The sequence below is a fragment of the Apteryx rowi genome, unplaced genomic scaffold (assembly GCF_003343035.1).
Source record: "Apteryx rowi isolate R43461 unplaced genomic scaffold, aptRow1 scaffold_393, whole genome shotgun sequence".
Taxonomy (NCBI): domain Eukaryota; kingdom Metazoa; phylum Chordata; class Aves; order Apterygiformes; family Apterygidae; genus Apteryx; species Apteryx rowi.
Genome location: NW_020450452.1, coordinates 441,299 through 461,982, shown reverse-complemented (window position 1 = coordinate 461,982; position 20,684 = coordinate 441,299). Strand labels below are relative to the sequence as shown.

Genomic DNA, 20,684 nt, shown 5'->3' with positions numbered 1-20,684 from the left:
ACTTACAGGGTGAAATTATGATCCCATTTGCTCCTTTAAAGCCAGAACCTTTCTGCCTATTTCCTTTTGTTTTTCTTCGTTAAATATTTTCAACTGTACTACTATTCTGCTCTTTCATTTGTCTTCCTGCCTCCTTCTGAGGATTTGAACCAGAAATTGGCATCCTTTTAGTCAAACATGGGACCTTTCAGGCTACTTCAAGCCTTCTGAACCATACAGAGATTTTTTTCTTTCAGATGTAGTCTGAAAAACTTAGAACTGCCTTTTACTTGGGTATAGTAGAATGGATGTCTCTGTTTCTTTCTCCATAGGTGGGTATGAAAGGTAGCAGCTAAAACTTAGAAATATTTTCCGAGGATTCTACAGGGATAATATTTCATGATGAAGTGAGGTCTAGATCAAGACAGGAGGCAAACTGATTTTTTTATTTTATCTTAGACACACTGCTATCAGAATAGAATGTTTCACCTTTTTCTTTTGCCTCGACTCAGAATGTGTAAGAATAAGAACTGGTATATCATGGACCTTGGGCTGTATGATCCCAAGGATTATGTGAATGAGCCATTATTACTGTCCTTTTTTTCCCTGAATATTCTTCAGATCTGGAGAGGGAAAGTGCTTCAGGCAGCAAATGGATACTTGTGCAGTAAAGCAAATGCTTCCTGAAGTCATTAGATCTACTTTTCTGACTTGGTACCTTTTCACACAGCTGTTCATCTATGATTCACAGCTAATATGGCACTTGGAAGTGCCGGACCTTTTGGTCAGGTGCAGCACTGTGGACATATATGTGCTCAGTAGGTTTGGTACTAGAGAGAAGGGGGCTTTGCTTCATCTGCACCAAATGGATTGTGTGACAGGCAGGTGCTGGGGAACACAGTCTTCCTCTGTCATCGGCAGTTGTGCGGTACATCCAACAGTAAGACTAAGCATTACTTTTGTAGAAAAAAAATTTGTTCTTTAATTCTTGAGCTGTGGTAGTGAAAGAAATGCTATAGTATTAAAATAGTAAAGCCAGACAGAAATAATAGGAAAGATAGCTGCTGTAAGATGTTTGTTTGTTTTTTGTTTTAATGTTTAATACCCTAAGGTATGAATTCTAGTAAAGATGTATTTCTGACTTTGAGTGCTATTCTCAACACAATATTTTAGTTAATAAAGTACTTCCTACTGATATATTAAGTATTTATTACTTTAAAATTTCTGATGTCTACTTACAATCTGATAATTTGAAGTATAGTGATGAATCTGAACTCTTTCAACTCTTCCATAGATTTTTATTTGTATTTCATAATTAGTTGCATTTGCCGTATTAAATTGTAATGACAAGGCTTATAAACTGGGCTCTTTTGGTTACAGCTGCCTCTAGTGGGAGCCTCTCCTAGCTTTCTGTGCAGTGCACACGTGCAATCTCTGACTGCCCAAATCAAGATCCCATATTTCTGTCCTGGCTTCAAAACTGGGTTCTTATGTTCTTTCTCACTCCCCCCCATTTTTTTTACTCTACTGCAACATGCATCACTCCTTACTCTCTTCTGCTGCCAAACCAAAACACTTGGGACTTTTACCCTGTGTCCTTCTTCCTTGTTACACAATGACACAAGCAACTCTGTTTCAGTACCCTGAAGTGGAAGATGTAGCTTCTACTAGCCTGGAAGGTAATGACATAACTCTGAACATATGCATACTTGAGAGCTACTATATGGGCTGGCATTCAAAGTCCTTTTTAAAATGGTTTGTATATACCATGAATAATGTGCACATCAGCTCTGATAACTCAGTTTTGTTAGTAATTAGATATCTCCGTCTACTACTTATGCTCCTTTCCAGTCATCACTGAACTTTGAGAAACATTCTGAAAATTTTTCGTGGACAGAGAGTCGTTATGAAGCAAATCGCAGAAGACACAACTCTTCAGATGGGTTTGATCCTAATATTGGAAGGCATAATGGAGGTATGATTTATCTTTCATGGAACATCTTGTATATATTTGCTTTATTTTTTAGTAGCGTTCTGGCTAGAAAAAAATCTGAAGATAGTAGCTGTCCTGTGCTAGATGCCTTATTCTGTAGTAGAACAGCGATAGGAAAGACATTTTTTCTGGGACGGGATAGCATGACTAACAGTTGGTTGGAGTAGTGTGCTTGCTGGTGTATTTCTCTTTTAGCAAGAATAAAAATGTGGAGTTAATTTTCTAGACAGCAACATAAATGAGCAGTCAGAAAAAGCGTTTGTCTTAATGTCAGACTACTGTCTTCTTTCTCTAGCACTGTTCTATGAGATTCTACCCTGCTGCTTATGTGAATGTAAACTAAGTTATCGCATCCCAGAGTATAGACCTGCTTGCCAAACTCCTCTAACAATTTTACAAAAGTAGAACATTCTTTCAAAACTGTTTGTAATTACATTTCTTTAAAATTTAAAAATCTAAGGACATTTTGGGAGAAAAGAGAAAAATGGTTGGCGTTCACAAGGCAGAAATGGTACAGAAAATATAAACCATCGTGCGGGATATCATGGCGGAGGCTCTCGCACTCGTACCAGCACTTTCCACTGTGGAAAAAGCCAAGGACTGCATGAAAATAATGTACCTGAAAATGAAACTGGGAAAAAGGAAGACAAGGAAGAACCCAAACAGTTTGAGGCTGAGGATTTTGTAAGTTAATTGTAATTATAATAAACAAGCTTTCATTGTTTCTGCAAGTGCCATTTTGTCCATTGCAAGCTACTTGATGAGATTTCAGCAGTTACAGATCATCTTATAAGGGATCACCCTTTCCATAGGTAAGAGGGTGTTAGTCATCTGTCCACTAACTTGTTTCTCTTTTTATCTCCAGTTACTGTTGTTTTTGTTACTGTCACCTAAGTGTTTAAATGAAGCTCAGGTGTTTATAAGTGAAACTACAATTGGATTCTAAGTTTATTTCATAATATCTTACTGCAGTTTACTGTGGCATGTGTGTGTATTAAATTCTACATGACTACATTAATGGAAATCTGAAGTACTAACAAGTGATCTTTCTGCCACCTGCCATTTGAGGTCACACGCTTCAACCTAGAATTGTAGGAAGTAAGAGGAAGAGTAGGCTTCCTTTTTGAAGAACTGCACGTCGCTATTTTTTGCTTTCTCTGCACAGTTCATATAATTGTGTTGAGTACTGCATGAGATATTTTATTGGAGAAGGGTAAAGTAACAAGTGAGCATTGATTTACTTGGGTGTGTTCTGGGGGGAAGTGTTTAGTCTGTCTCTATTTAAAAATCTTTGTTAGCAGAGAGTATGCTTCAGATTTTATTGTGATTCTTTATTTCATTGATTCCAGATTTTAAAACTTACTGTTAAATTTCATTTTTAATAATGTTCAAACTTCCTTTCAGCCATCACTGAATCCTGAATATGAGAGAGAACCAAACCAGAATAAATCTTTAGCTGCAGGTGTGTGGGGTGAGTATTTTTGACTTTGTAATATAAAAATCTAGCAGAGATCAGAAGTTGTTTTATTTGAAACAGATGGGGGGTTTTGTTTTTTAGAATATTACAATGGTATGGTTTGAATTTGAGGAAACTTTGATATTGCCACAATGTAACTACCTTTTCATAAGAGAGGTAATACTTCTGTTTGGGTATTGTTCTGTTGATTTGTGGATGCAGGCACAGCTAGGGTTCTTGTCCTAGAAGTAGTATACCTCTTTTTGTAAAGACGTCAAGAATTCCCCTCCAGAGAGGAAATGGGATGACAGTGGGTTAGCTAAGCTAGTGATGTAATAGCTAGCTGAAGACTTCATAAAAGAAAGCTGCTAATTGAGTAGAGATGTTTAGAAGAACTTGCAAAGAAACCTGGGAGGGCTGGAGAGAGCAGGCTAGCTTGCTGAGATTTAAGGTCTCTTTCTGGAAGCAAATGTCTTCAGCCATGTTGCCTGTGTTTTATGAATTATTTACTTACTCCAGAGCCAACCATGAGTGGGCAGTGAACTGAACTGTAGTTTGGGGTTATTTTCTCATCTCTACCTTATGTATTTGGCTACTACTTTACAGTTCTGTAGGTTTTGAATACACAATTCGCTCTAAGAGGAAGGCAGCGTTAGACTGTACACTTTTTAAAGCAATAAGCTTACTCAAAGAACATTTCCCTTTATATAAAAGGGTAGTAATAGTTTAATTTTTTTTCCTAACCAAGTCTTGGGGAGATTACATAGCAACTCAGGAGACTTACAGTCTTTGTAGCACTCTGCTGCATAATGTGGCTCAGTTTGATTTGAAGAAGTTTTCCAGGTTTTAGGTGTCACTCTTCACAAGCGAAGGAAGGAACAGTTCTGTTAGCTAAATAGAACTGTAACCTACAGTGCAGTAACTTGTTAAAGTTTATAGCTTGGTATTTTGCTTTATTACATATCTGCTATTGCAGGCCTTGTATTATAATTGAAAAACTGAAATTAAGGCTGTTCTTATTCCCTGCACAAGGAAACTTAATATTCAGGACAGGAGGAATTTTACCATCCTTTTTAATATCTGTTAAAAAATGTATGCTTTTGATGCCATTTTATCTTGTGTATATGGGATGTGACCATGTTGGCGTTACAGAAAGTTTTTTTCACAAAGTTCAGTGAAAGCAAAATACACAATTGTTACATAAGTTTTGTAACATGTATCAGCTAAACAAAGCTAAAATAATTTATTCTTTCATGATAAGTTTTTTTAATGTAGGATATACTGACACTTTTTGCCCATGAAGTAGAAATGCTTGCAGGGAGAAGAGATGATCTTGGAAAGTTTATTACTGCAGGATTAAAAGACCTGTGCAAAAAAAAAAAAAAAAAAAAAAAATCCGTTAAAATGGTTATTTTGCTTTTTGTAAATTTTAGATCTGTTTTGTAGGTGTTCTTGAGACTGTTAAGTGTCAGTTGCTTAGTGGCTATGGCAATTGACTGTATCTCTCTAATTAGTGCTCTCTTGAACCTGGAAATAATAGGATGAGCTTCAAAAGTGTTGTTACACCCAGCGGAGGCATAGAGGTAGAGAAAGCTGTCATTGCCATGGTCTGGAGTAGTACACATCCTTTTCTCGTGTTTATAGAGCTTCAGTGTGGAACATTTGACTCTAAACTGAGCTTTTAATAAATATATAAAATTATTCTTTAGTAACCTTAAACTGAAATATAAAAACTATAATCTTTTGAAGATTAGATAATTGTTAACAACTAACAGTATTTGGATTTGCAAACAAATGCTATATAGCTCTCTTCTTTGACTGAAGAATAACTTTACTTTCCAAAAGCTAAAATTCCTGCTATGCCAAGTCAAATAATGTTACAAATGATGATTGTAGAAAATGAAGCAGAACTTCTATTTATCCAACTTTGTACAATGTGTTTACTGATGAAGCTAATGCTGGACTAAGTTCCTGTTTGCTCTGGACTGTATGGCCACCTAGTACCCTATGAACTGGAAACTTAAAAGTGTGTGTGTGTATTTTTATTTATATAATAAAAAATATATATTTTTCTTCCTCCTGCCCCGCCTCCAGAGTATCCTTTGAATCCTAAGTCTAGATCTCCAAGAATGCTGGTCATTAAAAAGGGCAGTACTAAAGAATTACAGATATCTGGATTCCCTGTTGTAGGAAGTCTTCACTCACAGTCAGTCAAGAATGGAACCGGCACAAGTGTTTATAAAGGATTAGTCCCTAAGCCAGCCACTCCACCTGCAAAAGTAAGTTTTGGATACTGGTGGCATGAACAACATGCTGAAAAAATCATGCCCTAATTCTGAATGTGGTTATTTCACCCGAAGAATACTGTTCCTAGAGTATTATGCTTTCAAGTCTTGCGTACTTTAACTGCAGCATACCCCCAAAGTGTTTGGAAACACTTTTCTTTATTTTTCGTTTTAAACTGTACTGTATTTTGATCTCTATTTCTGATTTAGCTTTTTTGAGATGTGCAAGAGCTGTCCAAGTGAGTGGGAGAAGGATTTTTCTAACTTATGGAGTAGCAGTGCCTTTTGTCTATATGTTTTTAACAGATTAAATACGTAGTGGAGAACTATAGTTCACATAAAAGTACCTTCAGAATTTATCGCAATTATTGATGTAGTGATGTTGCAACCTAGGAGTGTCATTTTGGTCCCTTTCTTTTTGCAACATTCCCTGTTCATTTCCTGTTTTCCTTCAGGAATTTTTCTGTGCCCCTGAAGGCATCTCATGGAGTTGTTCTTAACTCTCTTACTACATTAAAAACACTACTTTCAGATATGAAAAGCTCATGTATTTCAGTTCTTAATGCATAAGATATCAGGGTCTTGATTGTTTTTAAATTTAACCCTTTATGTTAAAGGTGTGAACAGTATTTGAGAAAGGATAAATTGCTTATAAGCAGTCTGTTTTCCACAAGAGAAAGGTGTTTGCATTAAATTATAGTTGTAGATTTAGTTTTGCTGATTTAGTTTTGCTTAATCATTTTTTCTAAAGATTCTTGAAAACAATCCTGTTGTAGTTAATGAGTCTTTAAATTTTTGTTTAAACTTTTGTTTAGCCAACACAGTGGAAAAGCCAAACAAAAGAAAATAAACTTGGGAATCCATTTCCTCATGAATCCGCATACAGTATTGGCAATTTCAGTGCTTTCAAATCAACTGCCAAGGCATTTAGTGTATCACAGAATTCAGTGAAAGAGGTAAAGCAAGTTTGTTTTTTTCTTTTTTATCAAATCTGTCCATTTCTTTAGCTTGATTATTTGACTGGATTAATACATTTATGTATAACTTTTAAATAATATTATTTTTGTGGAAGTTAATAAATAGGAAGGGAATGTCAGGAGCCTTTTGAGTGCTTGACAGTTTGCTTTGTAGGTTTGATATGCAGTAAAAATGGTGCATTAGGAAGTATAACCTCATAGGTTTAAACTTAAAAACTGCTAATGTATGATATGTTTCATGGAAGTCTACCTTTCATTAACAGTGCTCCATAAGTCTGCATCTCCATAAATTCATAAATATGCATCATGCTATATATATGTATACACACATACACTATATATATATATACACACACACACACACTGAAATACAAATATGTTCTCTCTGGTTTTGAATGTGGATATACATGAAACCTGAAACTATAGGTGCTTTAGAGGCTTTTTGTCTTTCATTCAAAGTTTTCTAAATGGATAATCTTTTAATATTCTTATTTTATTTCTCACCCCTTCCTTAGTGTAATCGGTCAAATTCTTCATCCCCTGTTGACAAAGTTGGTCAGCCTCGTTTAACAAAATTGACAAGAATGCGGACTGATAAGAAGAGTGAATTTTTGAAAGCTTTGAAACAAGATAGAGTGGAAGAGGAACATGAAGATGAGAATCATGCTGGGCAAGAGAAGGTAGTTTGGTTCATAACTCCTATAGATAAAGCAATGTCAGGTTTCAGACTGAACATAAATTACTCTTTCTTTGGCTGTAAACAGATGTGCCATGCCAAGAAAATAAGTTCATTTGAGAAACTTGTGCTACAGTCAAGTCATGGCCTTGGATCTCTAAATACAGGAAATGAATGACCTTTTGATGAATTTTAAAAAGTTATCCCAATTACTTCTTTCACCAGTGCTACTTAGATGGTCCCCCNCGCAGGATCTGTTCATATATATGAATAGCATCATGTCTTAGTCCTGTGTCTTAAGCAACAATAAAAAGAATAAATAAGCTTAGTACACTAACCTAATCTTTCTGTAGAGCAGTGTTTCACATCTTGACTGTCTGTTATCCTATAAAACAATTGATGAAAAAATGTGATCCAGGCCTTTAGAGTTCTACTTCTCGGACTGTTTCCTATCTAATTGGAGTGTTTAGATAGCCAGAAGTTCTCTCTTCTTAGTCTAGTCATAGGAGCAATAGTTTGATTTATGCATATTTAAATAACACCATCACAATCACAGAATCACCGAATAACCTGTCTTTTTACTTCCTAATTGAGAGCTGGGAGGCCTGTTCTGTATCTGATATAAAGTGTCAGGTTTCTTTCAGCATGGATCAGCTTACGCGGTGTTTAGCTGGCACCTGAGGATATAGTGTGTCAGTGCTGCCAGCCAGCAACAAGCCATAAGCACTCTTGTCATGCTTAGTCAAGTAGTGTATTTTCCAGGCTTGAAATAGCTTCATCCTATGTTTGTTGTAAATGAGTGAAGTGATTTAGAGTGTGAAAAAGGCACAAATGACAAATCAGCAAAATTAATAAAATGTGTATTTTGGAGGAAGGATTATTGCGATTCGAGAAATAAGAGAAGTGATGCCAGTGTGCGTCCCTTATAAGGGGAAGAGTGACTTCTGACACTGTTTCTATTTCATGTTTTCTAATAAAATTTGCTGTAATGGAACTGTACAACTTAAATATGTGTCAGTTAAGAATGGTCTGTATCTTTCCATTAAGTATTATATGGCTGTGCATGCTTTTCTTGAGGTGGGTGTTGGGTGTGATGTTCATGTGTTTTTGTTTAAGAAATAGAGGAGTTCGATTTAAGATTAAAAAGATATTTTGGCAAGCACTACCTTGAACTTCAGAATTCTGCAAAATCATATATGAACTTGGGAGTTTCTGGTCCTGAAATTGTCTTGAGTTCTTAATATCTTTGTGATACTTATACCAAAGGCATTTGGTTATCCCATTGTACACAGCTGACTTTCAGAATTAGTATATTTTGAAAAAAATAGCATTTTGGTTGCGGAAAGTCTTAATGTCCTTGGACAGGTATACATAAGGTGTCGTCTGGAGTATTTGCTGTTAGGTCCATGCATCTTGTTCCCTGCCATTGCTGTTTCACTAATGGACATCAAAAGAGGTTAAAGGTTAACAAATCATGTACTTGTAATAATTGTCCTACTTTCAAGTTCATTTTAATGATCATAAAGAGAAGGCATAGTGTGCACCTGAGTGGATAGGGAGATATCCACACAAGTCTTTCATAATATGATCCTGTTGATGGGATTTTAAAGCCTGCTGTAACAGACTTCATCTCTAAAATAATGAAGCAAATCATGATTAGCAGCTGAATCATGCTTGCAAGAAGTTACTTTGCCCTAATATATTAAAATTGTTTAATATTTCTATGAATTGTCTTTGATCATCTGAACAACATATTCTCTGGGCTTATAATTTAACAGCTGAACATGTGTTTACCGGGATATTTGTTCTTAAATTCTTGCTCATTGTTCTAAAATTTTTGGAAGCAGATAACACTGCGAACAGAAGGGAAATGATGATGATGGTCTTGATCCTGGACTCTGAAGTATGATTTCTCACAAGTGTGGAACTGGCTGATTGAGTGATTGCCTCCTGCAGTGAATAATGGTGTTACACACCACATGTGTGGATTTTATTGTCAAAAGGGTGTTAGCTAGATAATCCTACTCTTTCTTTTTTGTTCTTGTTTTTTGTTTCTTACAGTTGGTAAAACTTCTAAGGCTACTTGGCTAGTTACTGAGTAAGAGTCACAAGTTGCTGAATGAGTGGAATCGAAAGAAACATCTCTGGCTAAAGGATTTAAGAGCTTCTAATATCTGAGTGAACTTAAACAATCAGCTTTTTAAATACATTTTCTTCCTAGTTCTTATTTCTTGGCTAGATAAGTTACAGTTCCTGTAACAACAGCCTGAGAAGTGCTGTGGTACGTGCGTGTGTGTATAGGGGAAGATGTTGGCTGGATTTGAAGAGCAACATTGGATCTTTTTGAATTTGTGGCAGATGAATTTGCTATTTGCAGTATGGTGGCTGTAGCCTGCCTCTTAAATGATGTAAACTTAATTCTCTTGCTTTCAAACTGTTCCTGACACACACAGCTCTGATATTTATTTAATTAGAAACCTTGTTAGTAATTTCAACAGATAACTTACCATTTCTTAAAATATGAAAGCCAACTTAAATAAGTTTGGATTTTAAGATGTTTGAAACAAACTGTGTAGAAAAACAGTTTGAGGTAGAGCATGGAGTTACTGCTTTCTACTTTACTTGATCAGTGGCATAATTTAAGATTTCTGTAGTATCTAGGTATTGCAAACTCTTGAAGTATGAACAAAATTATAGAGTTTCTCCATTTGAAAGTAATTTAAATAAAACAGAATCACTGAATTTCAGCATTTGCAGAGGATTATTTATGAATGGGATTATGTGATTATTTTTGACAGGATGATGACTCCTTTAACTTGCATAACAGCAACAGTCCTCATCATGAGAGAGATATAAACCGAAACTTTGAAAATGAAATTCCACAAGAGAATGGAAATGATTCGATTACATCTCAACAGATCATTCGATCTTCAACTTTCCCGCAGGCGAATGTTCTTTCAAGCTCACTTGAGGCAGAACATAGGTATGTACTCTTATATAAAAGGTATTCCTTCATGGTAAGTGAACTTGTCTTAAATTCTTACCAGCTCAGAAATCATAATCTGAAAACTGAGAATGTATGAAATATTTCATAAGAATACTGTAAGAGCCTAATGCTTAGATGTTTTCTAATTTAACATGGAATATACTTTGCTTCTACTGGAGTTGTGTACTGACATCTTAAACTTGCTTTTTAGTAAGTTTTGATGTATTTCCTTATAAGTAAGTAAAACAAACTGCATTATGACCTTCATCTCTCTGATAGTGTTGTTTGCATATCTTGAAAGAACAATGTATGTAATTCCTGTCTGTATTAATAGTACTGTAAGTGCTCAAGTTAACATCTTACGTTAACACTTTTTCCTCATTGTTGAAATAAAGAAATTAATTACTTTTATATAGCTGACTTTAGTTGACTCGGTCAGTGATATCATAAGACAATGGAAAGGGAGGAAGTAAATTCAGAAAAGGATTGAAACATTTCTAGTCTCATAGAAGTAACTGTAGTAGCAGCTGATAGAGAATGGTGCTGCTGGGAAATCATGGCTCTGAAAGTCTAGAGGTGAGCTTGTTGAGGTCTGTTTTAATTCCTGCTGTTCCTGGTAACTAAAGAAATGCAGCGTCCTTTTCTAGTGATAGATCCTACGTACACATAGGACTAGAGAACTTTTCCTTTTGTAGTACCTACAAAGGGAACTCTCATGACCTCTTTTCCCTCGTGAGTATGAAAAGTGAAATGCACCCTGCTCTGTTCTGTTCCTTTATTTTCCTCCACTGGCAACGGAGACAAAAATCCTTCGCTGCTGTAGGTTATTAACAGCAATATTAGACTAGAAGGTAGGAGTCAAATCTAAATCTCATTGGTCACTTCAAACAGTATCCCTCACAGCTTTCTGGGCAAGCTTCTTTCCTTGTGGTGTTCTGGAGACATACAGTGTCTCTGTATTGTACCAGGCCTTCAGCTGTGACCTCTACATGCATGTAAACGCATGTTATGGTAAGCTTGTTTCTGATAAATCTGACTTGAAGTGACCAGCTGAATTTTTGGATAGCTGTGCATACCTAATAAATGTATTGGCACATCTTGTATGAAGCATGTCTTGGGCTCACCTTCCGCTGGGGGAGTTGTGGTACGCAGTGATTGTGTACTCGTCCTCTTGGTGTCAACTTTGGCTGATTTCAGATTTTTTTTTTTAATGTGGTTTACATTATTTCAAGCATTTCTAGAAGTCTAGTGCTGCTTTAAAGGGACAGTGGTCTTGCTAAGTTTAGATGACATTGCTTAAAAGTTAATTAGCTATTACCCTAAATTTTATTTACATTAGCAGAAGCTGTATAACTCTTCTCTATGTTGTATATAATAGTATTAACAGCTTGCTTGCAGTAGAACTTTTTAACTCAAATTACTGTTGCTAAAAATATAACTATCATTGAACTGAATTTAGCCATGCATAATGGAGAGTCTTTTTCCGTATGTATATATACAAATGCACATTTTCTCTTATTAAAAAAAGCCTTGGGTATTGTTTCTCCAGCTTTCTGATGATTACACTGTTCCTCATTGTAACATTGTCCAGTTTGGTCCAAACATTACAGAGGATGCCATTTCTGTTATTTGTTCTGTAAACCCTTTTTTTTCTTTTCTTTAATTCCTCTTTTAAAAACTGTGTGGTGCTGCTCTCCTTCTCCCCCCCTCCAATTCCAGCCTTTTATTTTGGTTTTAACAATTGTCAGTGCTGTCACTGGTTATCTGCTGGTCTGCCCAGTGCTCACCCATTAGAGTTTGGTGTGGGGAGGGTTATGTTGAAGGGCTTTTCTTGTTGGTATCTGGCTAAATGAAGTAGCTGATGTGACATCAATTGTCAGTTCATCTAACTTATATTTTCAAATTTTCAGTGTTCTTCAGCCCTAGGATTCCTGTATCAGTTCTGGCATGTACTTTAGAAACCTCTTGGCATCAGAGGAATCTGTTTCCATTTCTTCTGCTTTCCTCATCCCAAAACTCACTCCTGGATGTAGTATGTCTATGCTGGAATGTCAGCATCTGCCSTTAGGGTGATACTCAAGCAAATGCCAAGAAATCTCTCCTGGCTCTGGCATTAGCATGTGCTAGAAAAGAAACTACATAAGGCCATTGGGTCCTGAATCATGCCTGCCTGTTCTATCACTGAGCAGCAGTGCAGCTCCTCCTATGTGCACTGTCCCCATCTCCAGACTTGATGCATAAGACATTGTGGGTCTGAGGTGAGACACAGTCTCTGCTGTTGGCTGCCGTAGAAGGACACCATCAGCGTTCCTCATGGCTGCTCTTAATATCCAGGACAAAACTGTAGACTAGCTCAGTGTGAGTCTTTGCTGCTTCACACCACTTGCAAAGAGGTTTACTGCTGCTCCACCAGAGCAGCTTTGCAAAGGAAGTGCGTTCTTTCTTTTCTTCTTTAGGGAAGTTTCTTGCTTTAAAATGAAGGTACTCTGGCTTAGATTCTGCTCTCTTGCTGCTTGAACCTTGGGAATATGATGAATATCGTATTCTAGCCAAGGTCATTGGATGTATTCAATGCATTTGTCTTGGATACCTTCTTACGTCAGTCTTTTGGCTGCAGAGGTATCAGTGTAATGGGCTGTAAGGTTCATAATGCCAGCTCCAGATTGCTTTTAAGAGAGACCCTATGCATCAACAGCTGAACATACATATGATCCAAATTCTCGTCTCTTTTGCTTTCTTTATTGCTGTAGTTCTGGAAAGCAGCCATTCCATTGAAACAGGATATGAAAAGCCATCAGGTTTTTTTTAGGCTAGTTTCCATAAGAGTTTACTTGAAAAATTGGGCTGCTTATGCTATGAACAGTTATAGCTTGGAATTCTGTCAATTAATAAAGAAAAGTCTACCTCTTGAACCTAGATGATATGAAATTTAGCTTTTGCAGCCCTACGTTTAGTGGAATGGCAGAGAGGGCAGACTGTATTTTGTAGGCCAAGCCTGGTGGCAGGAAATGTAATACCTGGTACATGCGAGCGATGGTGTGGATATATGCTTGAAAATAAGAATATGTTCTGTTGTTAAACTATTAGCCATTTAATTTTTGCAACCTTTGAAATCAAGTTTGTAGAGGTAAAACAAGGTCAGCTGGGAAGGACCCGATAGCTTTTTAGCCTCTGTGCTTTATGTTTAAAGTTTAAGATGTATGCTTCTGTATAAGAGCTCTTCGTTTAAAAAGTAATAATTATGGACTGATTAATCTGCTTATTACAGATCTTTACATATCTACCTAGGCAAAACTTGAAAAGTCCAAGTGCATGAAGCAAACTCCTTAATGTTGTTCTTTTTATTTTAAAGGTTGTTAAAGGAGATGGGCTGGCAGGAAGACAGTGAAAATGATGAAACATGTGCTCCCCTAACAGAGGATGAGATGAGGGAATTCAAAGTCATTAGTGAACAGGTGATGCTAAGTTAATGTTCCATTATGAACTTGTAGGTTAATGTCCTTAATACCTATCTTTGAGGGGGATCTCCAGTAATTTTGGTGGTTAGGGAGATTGACATTTCAGTTTTGTGGGTTTTTTTCAGAACCAGTTGTTTCCTTTCTCTTCCATCCTCAAGTTTCCAACTGCGTCAGGTAGACAGAGAATGGGATACCCATCCTTCCTTCCTGGGCCCCGTCCTCTTCTCAGACACTGCCCCCCTTAGTACAGAAGTTTGCAGCAGGCTGGAAAAAAGGGGAGTTATATCGCAGGAGAGACCATGTGGGAGCGATCACTGGGGCAAGGAATCTGAGGAAGCGGAAGAGGATAAAACTCTTGTTCACTGCAAGAACCTAACTTAGCACAGTTGGAGGTTCTTGGATCCAGGTAGCTGATCCAGAAGTGAAGGCACTCAGGTGAATTTTTCTTTGTGTGTATACGTATAATAGGTAGTACTGTAGATTTACTGTAGCCCGTAGATGAAGTTACAGAAAATATTGAAACTTAATTGTTGTACTTAGCTTTTTGTCTCTCTAAATACATCTTGTTTTTTTCATTTCAGTTACAAAAAAATGGCCTTCGGAAAAATGGCATTTTGAAAAATGGCCTCATCTGTGATTTTAAATTTAGCCCCTGGAAAAACAGCACTTTCAAACCTGCTCTGGAGAATGAGGATTCTGAGACGAGCAGCAGCGATACATCAGATGATGATGATGTGTGAAGATTTCTCTAACATCTGTAGAAGCTCATTTTGATCTCTCAAAAATTTGGGGGTGTATTGTTCAAAAAAAAAAAAATCTAATTTATGTAGTAACATACCCCATTAGAGAAAGAATGATGGGACTTCTCTCTGAAGAAAGCGAGGAATGTTGTGTTGAGTGTGTTGAACATTACTATAATTTCTTTGTAAACGAATGTTGTAGAATGAGGACTTGGGTTGACCCAGCATTGACTTTCTTCATCACTGCAGCGTTTCTGACTAGCAATGTGACAATGTAACAAATCAGACTTTCTCATTTAATAATAAAAACAAAAAGAATTGTGTAATGTCTTGCAAAGCTTCTGTCTTAAAATGTCCAAGTCTATGAGGAAAAAAAGGGCAATTGACACAGTGTTTTGCTTGCCAAGTCATTTCTTTCTTACAATGTAAATCCTCAAGTCCACTTTGTACGCAAAAAGGGCAATGTAGCATGTTGGCTAAAATGAGCAAAGTGCACTAAAACTCTTTTCCTTAATTGAGCTGTTGTACTGTTCTACTTTTCCACACATAATTACTCTTTAGCCATTTGTAGTGTAGTCATTGTTATAGCAAAACCCCCCTAATGTTACAGCTCCAAATTTCTAGAACTAACCTTTAATTTGAAAGCTTTATGGGGTACTGCAAGACCCAGTGTTCTCACTGTGAACATATTTGTGTGGGAATATAAACACTTTGTTAAATTATTCACATGCAGAAAAATAATTACACTGACTGGATTTGTCCACTACATGGGAAATAAACTGATTTACAGAGTAATGTCTCAGTGCATAGCATCAAGGGTATTGTTTTTTAAATCTAGTAACAGTTCTGTTTGCATTTACATTAAATGTACTCTGGCAGCAGTCACTGCATTTCAGAATGAGTAAAAATATTTTTGTCACCAGATCATGCTTTTATAGCAATGTTAGTATATCTATGCAATAAGCACTTTTTTTTCAGTTACTTTCTGTAAAAACTTGTTTTCTTTATAATCACACATTCTTAAACTAATTTTGTGTTACTTAGTTTTATTTGGTTCATTTTAGCTTTAAATATTTTCCCCAGGGTTGTACAAATGGTACATAGAATTAATCTGTAAGCACAGCTCTTGGTGACATCACATACTTTTTTAACATAGCTTATATATAGACATTCCCTCCTTCAAGATATTTTTGAACTGCACTGTCTTACTCATTTGCAATGTAAAACTTAAGGAAAAATATTTATAAAGTTGAGGTCCTTTTCCATGTTTTAAACTTTTTTTTTTAGGAAAAGATTTTTTATATGGTGGCATTTAAAAATTTTGGAACAAGGGTGTGAAGTATGGGGTTTTCGGGATTTTTAGTTTTTATTTTTTAGTTTAAATAGAGGTTTCTGTTAAGTCAGGTTTTTATTTGGAACAGGCATACAAGTGTTGGTGTAGTTAATTTTGGCAGTATATATTGCAGTATTATGCTGTGCTCTTGTCTAAACTTAAAAGGATAAAAGTGATCTTTTTTTTTTTTAAAGGAAAACTGCCATCTCAATAATGATGTCTTAGGTACTTGTATGCCTTGCAGATCTTTTCTTCCCTTCCCCCTTTCTCACAGCGTATTTTTTTTTTTTAATTGACTTTGGCATCTTGATGCAGTTTTTATTGTTTTTTTTTGGTTGTTTCATCTTATCAACAGAGTCTTCTGCCTATCCTACTTTGTGGTATGTAAATGCACTCATTTTGCTACTAATTGAAAACTTTCTTGCCTTGACATCTCTCAAAGTTGGACATAGACTTCAATGTTTTTCCTGTCTTCAGTTTAGTGACAAGTCATCTCTTCCCATCCTTTGGGAAGATTCTATAATTGTAGAACACTTATTTTATACTAAGTTTATGGACTTGGGAAATTTGCAGGTTTTATAGAGAATACTCTCTTTAGAGAAAATGCAAATAATTGTACTCAGAATATTTCTGTTTCTCTACATGCAGAAACTGTAAGAGTACCCTTCTTGCTAGTGCAGAAACTGGTGTCAAAGTTCTGTGTAACTGTAACCCTTAGCTAAATGGTGATCTGTCTGCTCTGTTACTTTGTTTGCCCCTCATTGTAGTAAGAGATAGAAGTGGTGAAGCTTTGATCTTCCCATTAAGGAACTGGATAGCCTTACATTATAATTAGTTATGGCAAAGCTGAGTAATGCATTGGGCCTCTTTCTTCCCCCCTTATTAAGAAACACTTCCTTTACTCACTCACTGAGGAACTCTCAGTAGTTTTCTGTTGAGCTTTCAACTTTGATTTTCTTGGGAAATGTCTTCCAATCCTTGCTGTCCTCCTAGCTAGCTCAGTAGTTCATCAGGAATCCTGTCTCCTCTTCACAGCTAAAGTCATGAAAATACATAGGGACATTGATTTAATAAGCCAAACCATTTGGAACAAAGTTTATTTTTTTCTTGTTTTGCTTTCATAAAATGTATGAAGACAGTCTTTTGCCCTGTCTCCCTCTGTTTTGCTCAGTACATGAGTACATAAAGCAAAGTGAATGCTGATTCACTAGTATTTAACAATACAAATTTTTCATCTTTGCCTTTGGTTGTTCCTTTCCCAGAGCAGTTTAATTTTAGTTGTTCATCAGCCTTCCTTTTCTGTCTTCCCTGTATCATAATCCTTTTCCAGGATATGTTTTTGTTTCTTTGGAAAAATGGCTGCCTTCAGGCTTAAAAAAAAAAAAAAAAATCTTAAGGCTTAAAAAGTTGTTGGACTAAGCTTGCCTGTTCCTTTAGTTAGCTTCTAGCATGCTCTGAAAGGATTAACAGACATTTTTTAGTGTCTAGTGGATACAGAGTTTGTCAGTGCTGGGTCCAGAGAGCTCAACTTTAATGAAAGTAATCACTGAGTGCTCGTACAGATTTGGCGCTGATGTATGATTTGTAGTAATCACTGCAGTTTCTCTTCTCTATCCAGCCTGTCTTTGTTGAGAGTGTACTGTATCCTCTTGGCTCCCTTTCCCATCCTGTTTTTGAGGAGGGGAATTTTTTATCAATCAATCACCAGTTTTCTGATCAATTGGTGATGAGGGAATATACACTCTTGGCTGCCAATGGTATGAAGGGTACTTTTATTTATAGTAGGGGAGCTGTGGCTCCTCTATCTCATCTAGAATGACCACAGACCTTTGTCATCAGTTTGTAGAAGGCCTTTTTCTGTCTTAACTAGTAAGAGAAGCTACAAACAGTGTTGATTACAGTAAAGGTGTCCATTGATTCTTGAAGGATTCTGAAGGAGATTTTTTCTTCTTGTAATCCCAATCTTTGATAAATATTATCAAGTATGGAGGAGATTGAACTGTGTTCTCCTACACAATTGCATCTGAAAAATATCCATCTATACTATTTTACTTGTGACAAGAGCCTCAATTTTAGAAAAAAGTTTGTACCTGCTACTATTTGTAAGCAGAGAGTACTGCTCTGATACTAAATTCAGTGCCTACCAATCCCTTGGAATTGTAATCCCTTCCATATTTACAAAGCAAATGCCCATTTACTATCCTGTCTTATCCAGATCAAGGATCCTGCTTTGAAGATGGGGGAATACTTTTCAGCAAGTGGTAAGGTGGTTGATGTTCAGACAAGCTTCTCCACATCAGCCTGATGGAGCCTGGGGCTATATGAGGGAAAGAGTTCCCCTTAAGAGATGTGGAAGACTCCTGGTTCAGGTGATAATAGACAATGCACTACAGAGTTTCATCTTCATAAGTAAAGAACTGCAAACTCCTTCCAGTCTGCCAGGAAGCGGTCAAATTTAGGAACTGATGCAACAGATCCAGAATTCTCGGAAGTTAAACTTCAAGCACCCTCGTAGCTCGAGCTATTTCATTTTCCTGCACTACCAGACTGACAGTGTGGTGTCCTGAATTAGCATCTTCTAAGTCTACAGATATTCTGAAGTGGACCTCTTTGCATCAGATATCAGAAGACAATTTCTGACCTTCTCTGAAACAAACCAGCATCCTGATTTCTTGCCATAAGTGCTTCACATTTGGGTGAAGGCAGGTGACGTAGCTTTTCCTCTGATCTGTTACTCAGTCTAGCTGATAGTAAGAAATGATGTACTGCTTTGATTTGGCTTATCCTAGTATGGCTGTTTTGGTATGGTGACTTCTGTTTGATTCTTATTCTTCTCTGTATGATAGATTGGTATGTGGGAATTCTGTGCTATCCTGACCTTTGCGTGCTCCATCTCGTGTTGTTTCCTGTTGCAAGGCTGCTGAAGCAGAACCACCTTTAGTGAGTTAGTGTATCCTATCTGAGCTTAAGTGTCTATTCTCGTAAATCTCCAGTTTTATTTATGCCTTCTCCAAATGTTGCACTACTGGATTATCTTTTAGAACCAAAACATCACTTGGTAGAGAGCAGTCCTGGAATCACTGTTTGTGTGGAGGACTCTGCATTGTTCCATTATAACTATATAGTATTGCTTTTTGGAGTCAGCCACTGAAGATAGCATATGGACAGTCACTCAAAGAAGTTTCTTGTTAGCAGACTTTTTTGAGATGTGTTGTCCACGTGTGCACTTATCTCCTATCCTCCTCCTTTTCTTCAGTGTCTCTAGTTAGGCAGTCTTTTAGGATCCCGCATTTCAGGAAACAACTGGAGATGTGTAGGTTGTGATATTGCCTTATGTATGGATAAAAAATTATCAAGACTTGAGTGATCTGGCATACATGTACACAAGGAAACACTGTAGAATGCTTTTAGAAAATAAGTTATTACTACTCTTACCATTTATATCTCTTGGTATCATTGGTGACTCTTCTTCTGAGTATCCAGGTTCTTTCCTACCCAGGATACACAGAACTTAAATTATATCCAAACAGAAGGACTTCCTCATCGATTGTCAGATTTGTTTGTTTTCCTGTAACATTGCTTTAGGTAACGAGATTGTTCAAATGGTAATGTCTGAAATGAGTTGTTCCATAAGGAATCGATATGCATTATAAGTAGCCTACTGAATCAAGCCAGTGTTTGTGTTAAGCTATAAAACGCTTCATTACCAAAAGTTGCAAGATGCTTTCATCTACCTTGGAAAGCTATTTCAAAAAGAAGCTGGAGTATGAGTGTTAAGTACACAGATATTTTACACAAACTGTTTACTTGAGCACTTTGCTCTGAGTTACTTTTTATGGTTTTATTTTTGCTTTGTCCACCTCTGAAGTAGATCTGCATAAATAATCTTTGTACAGAATAAAATCATTTGATTAGTTGAGGTTAATGAATTAGTTGTTAAATTCTGAAAATGTGGGACTATGTTCATGTTCCAGTTTAGCTATAAACTAGAATAGTTTATTTGAAACCCGCAGTCAATGGGATGTTGAATTTAGTAGATGTTTCTGAAAATTTTCATACTAAATTTATGACTTTGCAGAAAGTGGATAATGTTATGGGCTAATCACAAGAATGTGAAGGGAAGTTTATCTTGGGTAAGGCCTCAGTACAACCGTACAGATATACTTGTGAGGAGGCCAGTGGTTTTGAATTTTGTACAGTTTGGACAACATTTGTTAGGTAGGTAAAAACAAACTACTGAGTAAGGCAGGTGTGCTGTCAAGTGAATGGTGTGTGTTTGTGCAGTTAAAGACTAACCAATAATGCATGTCTGCAAGGGTCTGAAGATTGCACAGGCTTATGTTATTTAGCCTTCAGTCAAGTTCTGTATTTCTTATCTTGCAAGTGCTTGACCTTACTTTCCTTCCAATATGTTTCTTACTGCTTAACAACGGTGGTCCTGATTTTAGAGTAGTTTATTGTTAGAAGGGGAAAATTAAAATGGGAAAAATGGATTAGGGAAAAGGGCTAGAGCTTCTGTAAAATCCTTGCAGGATTTAAGAGTGAACCTCAAAACAGTCCTATGAGGTAAGGGTTGAAGGCATATTTTAAATAAACCCAGTGGTGCAGAAATGTTCTCACATAAAGGGTGCACCATTGTTACAGTAGGGCAGAAAGGGGGAAGAGGCCAGAGCTCTCTAAAGAGGTGAGGCTGTTACATGAACAAAATCAAAAGAGCATATGCAGCATGGCTTAACTCATGCATTGGTCAAAACTAGGCAACTACAGTGTGAGTTAATCTGCATTTTTCTTTAGCAAATAT

General features: G+C 36.6%; 1 protein-coding gene across 6 annotated transcripts in view; it reads left to right on the top strand.

Annotated features, from left to right (window-relative positions):
• Positions 1 to 15,345, top strand: part of GPBP1 (GC-rich promoter binding protein 1) — a 35,085-nt gene extending 19,740 nt beyond the window's left edge. For 3 of the 6 annotated variants that reach the window (XM_026074635.1, XM_026074633.1, XM_026074634.1), the window contains 9 exons: positions 1,831 to 1,954; positions 2,433 to 2,656; positions 3,377 to 3,443; positions 5,523 to 5,707; positions 6,529 to 6,669; positions 7,206 to 7,370; positions 10,165 to 10,349; positions 13,705 to 13,807; positions 14,392 to 15,345. In XM_026074635.1, coding sequence (XP_025930420.1) covers positions 1,831 to 1,954; positions 2,433 to 2,656; positions 3,377 to 3,443; positions 5,523 to 5,707; positions 6,529 to 6,669; positions 7,206 to 7,370; positions 10,165 to 10,349; positions 13,705 to 13,807; positions 14,392 to 14,550 — 1,353 coding nt within the window. In that variant the 3' untranslated portion in view covers positions 14,551 to 15,345. The other 3 variants (XR_003254970.1, XR_003254969.1, XM_026074636.1) reach the window with 3 other exon arrangements.
• Positions 15,346 to 20,684: the final 5,339 nt, after the last annotated feature.